Source organism: Panthera tigris, chromosome F2, assembly GCF_018350195.1.
Source record: "Panthera tigris isolate Pti1 chromosome F2, P.tigris_Pti1_mat1.1, whole genome shotgun sequence".
Taxonomy (NCBI): Eukaryota; Metazoa; Chordata; class Mammalia; order Carnivora; family Felidae; genus Panthera; species Panthera tigris.
Window position 1 is genome coordinate 30,142,231 of NC_056676.1, and position 10,398 is coordinate 30,152,628.

General features: G+C 36.4%; 1 protein-coding gene across 6 annotated transcripts; it reads right to left on the bottom strand.

Moving 5' to 3' along the window:
• Positions 1–3,289: 3,289 nt before the first annotated feature.
• On the bottom strand, positions 3,290–10,137 carry FABP12 (fatty acid binding protein 12). 6 transcript variants are annotated; one of them, XM_007073790.2, is made up of 6 exons: positions 10,037–10,137; positions 8,502–8,655; positions 7,677–7,754; positions 6,116–6,288; positions 5,174–5,275; positions 3,290–3,579 (listed from the first exon to the last, which is right to left on the bottom strand). In XM_007073790.2, the coding sequence occupies exons 3-6, from the start codon at positions 7,747–7,749 to the stop codon at positions 3,505–3,507; spliced, it is 423 nt and encodes a 140-aa protein (XP_007073852.1). In that variant the 5' UTR covers positions 7,750–7,754; positions 8,502–8,655; positions 10,037–10,137; the 3' UTR covers positions 3,290–3,504. The 6 variants fall into 6 exon arrangements, with proteins under 6 accessions (XP_007073852.1, XP_042829114.1, XP_042829111.1 ...); XM_042973180.1 differs by having other exon boundaries at positions 7,677–7,750; positions 8,489–8,655; XM_042973177.1 differs by having other exon boundaries at positions 8,487–8,655.
• Positions 10,138–10,398: the final 261 nt, after the last annotated feature.

Consider the following 10,398-nt stretch of genomic DNA (forward strand, 5'->3'; position numbering starts at 1 on the left):
ATTTGCTGGTTGTTTATTTTTCGGTACAACCAGAAACTGGTAGGAAATTGAATATGGGAGGCTTTGAATATCTTGGGTGTCAACCTAACATTCTGTAGGTGGGTAATTCTTATATCCTATAACACCAAGCATACTTAATGGCAATTTGGAGTCAGTTGTTCATTTAACATGTCTTGAACATTTTTTTAAATTTATTTACTTAAATTCAAGTAAGTTAATATACAGTGTAGTATTAGTTTCAGGAGTAGAACCCAGTGATTCATCGCTTACATACAACACCCAGTGCTCATCCCAACAAGTGCCTTCCTTAATGCCCGTCACCTATTTAGCCCTTTAACCACCCATTTAACCCCCACCCACCTCCCCTCCAGCAACCCTCAGTTTGTCCTCTGTATTTAAAAGTCTCTTATGTTTTGCCTCCCTCTATGTTTTTATCTTATTTTTCTTTCCCTCCCCCTATGTTTATCTGTTGTGTTTCTTAAGTTCCACATGTGAGTGAAATTATATGATATTTGTCTTTCTCTGACTGACTTATTTTGCTTAGCATAATATATTCTAGTTCCATCCATGTTGTTGCACATGGCAAAATTTCATTCTTTTTTGATCAAGTAATATTCCATTGTGTATATATATACATATCACATCTTCTTTATCCACTCATCAACCAATGGACATTTGGGCTTTTTCCATAGTTTGGCTATTGTTGATAGTGCTGCTATAAGCATTGGGGGACATGTGCCCCTTTAAATCAACATTTTTATATCCTTTAAATAAATACCTAGTAGTGCAATTGCTGGGTCATAGGTAGTTCTATTTTTAATTTTTTGAGGAACCTCCACTCTGTTTTCCAGAGCAGCTGCACCAGTTTGCATTCCCACCAACAGTGTAAAAGAGTTCCCCTTTCTCCACATCCTCCCCAATATCTGTTGTTTCCTGAGTTGTTAATTTTAACCATTCTGACAGGTATGAGGTGGTATCTCACTATGGTTTGGATTTGTCTTTCTCTGATGATGAGTGATGTTGGACACCTTTTCATGTGTCTATTAGCCATCTGGATGTCTTCTTTGGAGAAGTGTCTATTCATGGCTTCTCCCCATTTCTTTACTGGATTATTGGTTTTGGGGGGTGTTGAGTTTGATAACTTTTTATACATTTTGGATACTAACACTTTATCCAGTATGTCATTTGCAAGTATCTTCTCTCATTCCGTCAAACTGCCTTTTAGTTTTGTTGACTGTTTCCTTTGCAGTGCAGAAGCTTTTTATCTTGATGAGGTCCCAATAGTTCATTTTGCTTTTATTTCCTTTGCCTCTGGAGACGTGTCTAATAAGTTGCTTGGCCTTGATCAAAGAGGTTGCTGCCTATTTTCTCCTCTAGGATTTTGATGGGTTTTTTGTCTCACATTTACGTCTTTCATCCATTTTGAATTTATTTTTGTGTATGGTTAAGAAAGTGGTCCAGTTTCATTCTTCTGCATGTAGCTGTCCAGTTTTCCCAGCACCGTTTGCTGAAAAGACTATCTTTTTTTCCATTAGATACTCTTTTCTGCTTTGTCAAAAATTAGTTGGCCCTACATTTGTGGGTCCATTTCTGGGTTCTCTATTCTGTTCCATTGATCAATGTATCTGTCTTTGTACAAGCACCATACTGTCTTGATGATTATAGTTTTGTAATACAGCTTGAAGTCTGGAATTGTGATTCCTCAAGCTTTGGTTTTCTTTTCCAACATTACCTTGGATATTTGGGGTCTTTTCTTCTTCCATACAAATTTTAAAATTGTCTGTTCTAGCTCTGTGAAGAATGCTGGTGTTATTTTGATAGGTGTTGCATTGAATGTGCAGATAGCTTTAGCAATATTTGTTCTTCTAATCCATGAGCATGGAATGTTTTTCCATTTCTTTGTGTCTTCTTCAATTTCTTTCATAAGTTTCTACATTTTTCAGCATACAGATCCTTTACCTCTTTGGTTAGGTTTATTACTAGGTATCTTAGGGGTTTGGGCGTAATTGTAAATGAGATCAATTCCTTGGTTTCTCTCTCTGTTGCTCCATTATCGTGATATGCAACTGATTTCTGTACATTGCTTTTATATCCTGCAACTTTGCTGAATTCACCTGTCAGTTCCAGCAGTTTTTTGGTGGAGTCTTTCAGGTTTTACACATACAGTATCCTGTCATCTGCCAAGAATGAAACCAATGAATGTGATACACGACATTAATAAAAGAAAGGATAAGAACCATATGATCCTCTCAATAGATGCAGAAAAAGCATTTGACAAAATACAGCATCCTTTCTTGGCAAAAACCCTCAAGAAAGTAGGGAATAGAAGGAACATACGTCAACAACATAAAGGCCATATGTGAAAGGCCCACAGCTAATACCATCCCCAATGAGGAAAAACTAAGAGCTTTCCCTCTAAGGTCAGGAATACAACAGAGATGCCCACTCTCACCACGGTTGTTCAACATAGTACTAGAAGTCCTAGCCTCAGAAATCAGAAAATAAAGAGAAATAAAAGGCATAAAAATTGGCAAAGAAGAAGTCAAACTTCCACTCTTGGCAAATGACATGTGTTGAACATTTTAAAGTACTTCTATTCCGATGTTGTTTTTGGTAGAATTGTTTCCTAAAAAAGACCACTCCTTGATCTTGGTTCTCCCTGTGAGAATTTTGTATACTCTGTAACATCTTGGCTGTGGTAATCCAGTTTTCCTAGTAACTTTGTTAATGTGCTGTGCAAGATTGAAATGTGAGTATGTAGTGTATATACTATTAAATTGTTAATTGATGGCATTTAACAATGTAACAGCGCATTAGCCTTGAAGATATGGGTACTTGATATACTGTTAAAGAAAATTTGCCTCCAAATTTTAAACTGGACATCATAGAATAACTTTTAGAAAAGAATCACAACTACATGATTTTTTAGATTATCGGTACATATGTTAAGAATTGTGTACAAATTGAAATGTCTGTACTGATCAACCAACAAACACTCAATTATGAAAGAAAAAATCCTGAGCATTTAGGACAAAATTCTTTCTAAATACAAATCATTATATACTATAATAAGTTAAATCTGAAATCTGAATCATCCCAAAGAGCCTCCAATGCAACTTGATTGTAAACTCTAACAAGGCATAGATTTTTGTGTTTTGTTTTCTGATGTATCTCCAGGCCCTATAAAAAGGTTTTTTTTAGTAAATTAATATTATTTTCCCTATTAGGGCAGGTCATGTTGAATATAAAGGGTTAACATAGTATGTCAAATGAGAAAAAAAAATCAATATGAGGTGACTTTGATTATATTATAGGAACCCTGAATATCACTCTGGTTTCCTATAGCTGCCAATACCAAAGTACCATAGAATACAGGTATACAAAGCTGGGAAACCAAAATTGCCAACATTTGTGCGTAGGCTCTCTTGTATTAGCAGTCATAACATTTTACTTTGGAGTTTTATTTAAACAGCCTCAGCAGTCTGTATCACAATTTGGGAGTGCTTAAGAGTTGGAGGCTGAGTTTGTTTGTACTCTCTCATATGTCCGAGTGCAGATAACATTGTTCACGGCACTTTCCTAGAAGACAAAGGATGAGATATATCAGTATTGTTGGTGAAACTGACTTTTAGAACCATGCAAACTAAGTACTATCCATAGGAGTTTTGAAAAGAGATCTACATAGAGAACAATAGATACCAACTGTTAGCTGATTTTGCCACATGTGTGGGTGTATGTGTGTGGGGGGGGGGTGGGGATGACAAATCATATATTAAATAGGGTATGTGCGGTATATACATATATATTGTAAATATGTAATGTATGTGTATATATATAAACAATACATATACTATAGAAACTTCAGTCTTTATTCAAACATTTTAAATGCCTACATTGAAGCGTTTTTGCGATTTCACATAACCCTACATTTTCAAATAATGACATTGTTACATTGATGTAGTATTTTATGGTTTTTAGAGCACTAATGTATACATAATGGCATTTAATTCTCTCAAAGAAACCATGAAGACATTTCTACATTTTTTTAAGACAAGTGAACTGAATTTGGAAAAGATAAATGACTCATCCAAAGTCATGTAAGTACTGAATGGCAGAGATGGAAATGTACATTTTAGATTCTGAATCTAATATTCTTCCTAATGAACTAAAAACCAATCTGTTTGGTGATTATGCCATTATAAGGGGCAATAAAATCAAGTATCCTTAGTCCTCTACTTACTACTTTGTAAGGAAAATGTACTCTTCATTGTGGAAAGAAAAAATATCCTTATGTGAAGAAATGAAGATTGGTTGGTTTGTTTGTTTGTTTGTTTTTTACCTCCACACAATTCTTGCATATTCCCTTAGAACTATTTCATATTATGTCCAAAATGGCTTTTTTATTCATTTTTGTGGAATTGGCAGTTTGGGAAGAAGAATCATTGGCATATGTCCCTCCACTGTGTAGGGAGAAAGATGAACTGAGAAGCCATCCTCAGAGAGAGAAGGGTGGACTTAAAAAAGTATACTTGGGAATGAAGCCAACCTGGGTTTTAATCCCAGCACCACCATGTTTTTCTAGCTGAATATCCTTAGGTGAAGTCAGTGGCTGAATCTCAGTTTTCCCACCTGGTAAATGGACTAACAAGTCTTACCTCACAGGATTATTGTGAGGAGTGGATAAATAATATATGAAAACATGCAGACACAACAACCACAGAAATGTTAGTTTTTAATTGTGTCAACTCATCCATACACCAAGTAGATACCACTTAAGCTTTGCATTAGTTTAAATTTCCTTTCCACGTGTTTGGTGTTAAACTGGAAAACAGTGAGAAATTAATCCTAGTATGGAGTGAAGGATTAACAACAACTCGAAATCCCTGCTGAAATCTTTATTGCACAAGTGCATGCTTGTTTTGGTTTATGACAAGTCAAAGAAGTAGGCAACACATTTTTTTATGTTCTTTCGTTTTCTTAGTTCCTCAATCCATGCACATTTTATACGATTTATGATCATACATTTATCTGCCAATGTTTTCCCGCATTCTTACAAAGCAAGAGAAAAAGAAAAATCACATTTACTTCCATCATTTTAGAACAAGACATCTGAGTGATTTTATATAGAGGTGTTACAGATGGTGAAAAAAATAATGACAAACAGCTCACTCACCACCACCATTTTCCCATCCACCACCTTTCTCTTTATGGTGGTCTCTTTGCCATTCCAGTCCTGAACTTGAATCAGAGAGTCATTATCTAAGTTTACCACACTCTGGAAAACAGACAAAACCAAATTCAGCTCAGATTGTCACATGTGAACACTAAAATTCTATGAAGTACCAAATTCTTTTCAGCTTTTGTGATGCTCTCAGGTAGTTTTAGAGTGGTGTTTATAGTTTCATGTATATTTTAAGACTTTGCCAACACTAAATTTGTTGGCTGATTCTTCTCGGGGTGGGGGGGGCGGGGGGAGGAGGCTTTATAAGAGTAAAAATATAATATTGTCTTGAATAATAATTAAAACTTTCTTCTCCCTGAGAAATAAGAGGGGTAGATACCCTGTTTCCTGTCCCCTCACCACCACACACACAGAAGATTCTTCAACCCCACAACAATGGTGAATATGTACTATAAATTAGAAAGCAATTCCCATTGTGATAAGTCATGAGGGCATGTGGTTAATCTGTCACTGTGGCATAACCTCACCTATACTGGCTAATACACATTTTATTCATTGTGACTTTATGCTTGGTAGGAAACTGCTACAAAGTAGAAAGGCAGAACTTTGTTTCTGAGAGAAGAATCTAAGGAAATAATTCTCAAAATAGGTCAGCTAAGCATCTGCATCAGAATTGTTGTTAGAAATACAGTTTTCAGGTGCCTACACCAGATATCAGAGCCTGTGAGGATGGGACCTACAAAGAGGCATTTCTCATACGCATCACAGGAGATTTGTATGCATATTAAAATTTAAGATCCTTAGACCTAGATTTTAGCCCAAGTTGATCTAATACAGACTCTAGATGTGTTTGCTATAATTCGTGATTTACTTAGAATGATTTTGAATTAGCATTCTTATGAAATTTATCTAAAAGAGTGTTGAAGGCCTCACCTTGGTTTTATGGCCACCTGGTGTATTTTCCTCAAACTCTTCTCCCAGTTTAAAGGAGATCTCGTTATTTTTAAAGATGCTTCTGGTTTTTATAGTGATCAGACCTTCCTGTGTACTGATGGTCACCGTGGGTTTTGCCAGACAGCCAAGTTTCCTTCTGGCTCTTCCTATTCCTAGGAATCAGATAAAAGGACACTATGGTTAAATCCGTCACTGGCTTTGGAAACTCATGTTAGCTGTATAATTCTTTACTAACTAGGTTTGTGAGTTAAACAGATTAAATGCAGCATGAATTCAAGTATCTGAAGCAAGTAGCACCGTTATAAGTTAAAATACATTATATTTTGCAGAATAAAATTAGTCTCTAGTTTTGGCTGGTGGTCGTCATTTTTCTTTAGTCCTGTAGTTACTGGTCTTGTTGGTTCGTGAAGAACCTCTTCGAAAATTTGATTAAAGCTATGAACCATCTCCCTATTTTAAAATGTACTCATTTATACAGACAAAATCTTTTGGCATGAATTATTCAACATCTTTATCTCTTCACTTACATTCTTATATGTACACATATATAGAGTCTGTTTTCTTCCATTACATATTTTGTATTATGCTAAAATACATATAAAATTTACCATTTTCACCATTTTAAAGTGTACAGTTAAGTGGCATTAAGTAAATGTTATACAACCACCACCACTATATATAGGATTTTCAAAAATATAAATCCTCTAGTCTAACAATTATTATTCCACTTACTTTTTCCCCTATCTCTATATCCTGGAGATTTTCTGTGTCAGTCCATATAGGTATAAATTTTTGTTATTGTTACATAATACATAATACTTTATAGAAACACCGTAATATGCCTCATGAACCCACAATGTGAAACACAACAAGTTGTGATATATTAGATAATTATTCCCGAAGATATTCACACCCTAATCCCTGGAACCTGTGCATCACTTTATGTGCTAAAGGGGACTTTGTGGATATGGTTAACTCAAGGATCTCAAAATCAGGAGTTTATCTTGGATCATCCATGTGGAGCCTAAAGATAATCACAGTTTCGTCGTAAGAAACTTTCCTTATAAGAAAAGGAAAAGAGATGTTAGACTCTAGAAGAGAAGAAGACAATGTGACAATGGTGGCTGGACACTAAGGAGGGCCAGCAGCCACCTGAAACTAGAAAACAAGATCTATTCTGAAGATCCTGTAAAGATTTGGAGCAAATGCTTGCGAAATGATCATTTTTTAAAATAATTATGACCGTTTGCTTTAAATTATTTATGCAAATAATTTGCCATTTAGCATATGGCACGTGTATGTTTTATCTGTGTAAATCCATGGTAAATTACGTGAGGACAGGAGTCTGCCGATTATAAACTAATGTTGCATAGAACTGCATCTAGGTTCTGAACCAATGCCGATTGTTTCTATGTGATTGCTTTTATATTTCTATTGGAGGGAGGGGCCCAAGATTAATCTGATATCATACAAAGCGAGTGTCTGTGTTATCAAGTCTCCCATTTTTCCTGGCTACAATATAAAAGTAAAAACGGCTCACCCAGCTCTTTCATATATTCTTCAAAATTTTCACAAGAAATGGATTTCCATGTTCCTTGGAGCTGATCAACCATTCTGTCTAAGTTGATCGTAAGGAAAAATAACATCATTAGGATGAGTATGTTGTTTTTCCCTGAAATAGTGTTAGAACTTGTTTTTCATACAATTTTGGTGGATAGCACAGAAAAGTCAGGGGAAAATATTAGGAACTCTAGTCCTTGTTATCTTTCCTGAATACAATACAAAGCAGGAAAGCTCTCTCAAATGTAAACTGGTCAAGATGAAAATGAAAACAATTTTTGGCAGGACCAGATATAATTTTCCATCTCTAATTTAGGATTAAAAATAGGTTTACAAATTCTAGTTCCTTCCCTAGGAACTGCCACAAACACACATATACCAGTGCGTAAGGGGTGGAACTAGGCAGCTATGTTTATGCCATGGAATCCCTCTACTACAGGTCTTTGTCTCTCTTTCTCTGGCAAAGGGTGATCTAGAATAAGCCCATTTCACTTGTTGGGATGAGCACTGGGTGCTGTATGGAAACCAATTTGTCAATAAATTATATTTAAAAAATAGAATAAGCCCATTTTGCAGCCGTTTAGAGATCTTATCACATTCTCATTCTTTGATATTTTGAACTAAAAACCAGAAAGACTTCATAGATGGTATTTGACATTTGAACTAAAAAGTTAAATTTAGTGAGGGCTAGAACAATCATTTTAAGCCATGAACATATTGAGCAAGAGAATGGGACATAGAAAAAAAGGAAAGAAAGAGATTGTGTTCACACACACACACACACACACACACATAGCCTTGTTACTGATGCTTTTCCAGATGCCAGTTCAATTTTCCATGAGCTTAGAGAGTCATCATTGCCATGAGAACACAAATATCTTCTTAGTAAATCCCCCTTAATTTAGGCTAGGTTTTACTCCTTTCAGTCTTGACTGAAACACTCTGATGTCCTCTGATATCTGTAAGGAATCAGAACAGAGGATAAGGGATATAATAGCAAATACACCAACTAGAGAAGAGGAGACTCCAAAGGTTAAAAGACAAGCACAGCCTTACACATGCCATCAGCCCTGAGAACACCGTTATTAATTCTAGGCAATGCTTGATGTCCACATGCTAACACAGAATTAGTAAGAAAAAGTGAAATTATAAAAAATTTTTAAGACAGAAAAGGAGAATAGCATTTTATAACAATTCCAATTAAAATATTAAATATCCAATATCTATAAATATCTGTTAAAGCACTTTCCCAGGTCAATGGTCTTACTGATAATTATTCAACTAACAGTTATGGAGCACCCAGTATTATATACCTAATATGAGCTAAACAATTTTGCATACACCATTGATTTAATGTCCCAACGATGGTTGAAAAAGATACCATAGTTTGTTTTCCTTTCTTGTGTTAAGGAGTTTACTATTATAATTTTTTTTACGTTAATGTGTACAATTTATATTTATCCCCACTCAGTTGAATAGCATGAGACCAAGGCCAGGAAATGACTTACCATTGAAGGTACTAAAGATACTAAAATTAAGCACTGAAGTTATTAAAATTCCTAGGATTTTTTTAAAGAAAATGTCAAATATGTTGTTTCATGAGTTTGATGCACACTGATCCTCTAACACAAGGAAAATCACCTATTGGAAATCATCTCCTTGATGATTGGGAGCTCATATTGGGAGCTCAGTATAGGTCTCTATTGCTGGCAGGTTAGACTTTCAGAAAAGTGTCGGTAAATAGAGTCCATGCATGGCCTCTGTCTCTGCCCCTGTGGTTCTCTGTTCATGTGCTCATCATGCCAATTCAAAGACAGCTAAGGTGCATTAGCCTGGTCATGTGTCTACTTGGTTGTTCGCTGCCTATTCTGTGAGAGACGCTTTCTGGTGTCCATTAATATGTGAGTCAAAAATCTTCACACCTTATGCCCGTTCCCTTAAATACATCCACATTCCTTGATGCTTCAATTTTTCAGTCCTGTCCTTCCAGACCTGCAACCAACCCATTAAACTATTCCCTCTACTCATGAGTATGTCTTCATTCTCACCTCAGGCCACTGCTCCATCCACACAGAATGAGTAACAGGCACACCACTCTGAGCTTTGTCCATTGGGACCATTTTTCCTCACCACTATTTTCAAGTCCCCTCCCACTCTGAGTGTAATTAAACCACTGCCCGTTTTGGGTTTCATCCACACAGTAAGCCAACCTGCCCATAAAACTTGTTCAAGCTCTTCCTATTCCATAAGCTGGTTAGATGAGCCCCCACATAGTGTAGGAATGATCTGAGGGACGGGTGCTGGTACACCCGTGGTGGGTGATATGAGGATCTGAGTCACCTGCTCATGCAGTTAACTCATATCTTCTGGTCTTGCTTAGCCTTGATCCCACAATTTCAATCTTGTTTTGGAATGTTGCTGGGCCTGCCTGAGTCTATGACTCTGTGGGTCTGACAGAACCTAGCTCATAATGGACAGTTCCAGACACATGGTTACTTGGTTTCTTACAATCAAGAATTCTGCCTCTGCTAGGCTCCGGTGACACACCGGAACACAGGTGATACACATGACACACAGGGACTCTTTTCAAAAAGCTTGTAAGTTTCAGAGCAGCTGGGTGGCTCAGTTGGTTAAGCATCGGACTCTTGATTTCAGATCAGGTCATGATCTCACGGTCATGAGATCAAGTCCACGTGGGGCTC

What these genes read in the sequence shown, in the direction of transcription:
- FABP12 (XM_042973177.1), bottom strand. An exon ending in AGAATATATGAAAGAGCTGG is followed by an intron (nt 6,289 to 7,676) that starts GTGAGCCGTTTT and finishes TCTGATTCCTAG; the next exon opens with GAATAGGAAGAGCCAGAAGG. An exon ending in TGGATGGGAAAATGGTGGTG is followed by an intron (nt 3,580 to 5,173) that starts GTGAGTGAGCTG and finishes TTTGTCTTCTAG; the next exon opens with GAAAGTGCCGTGAACAATGT.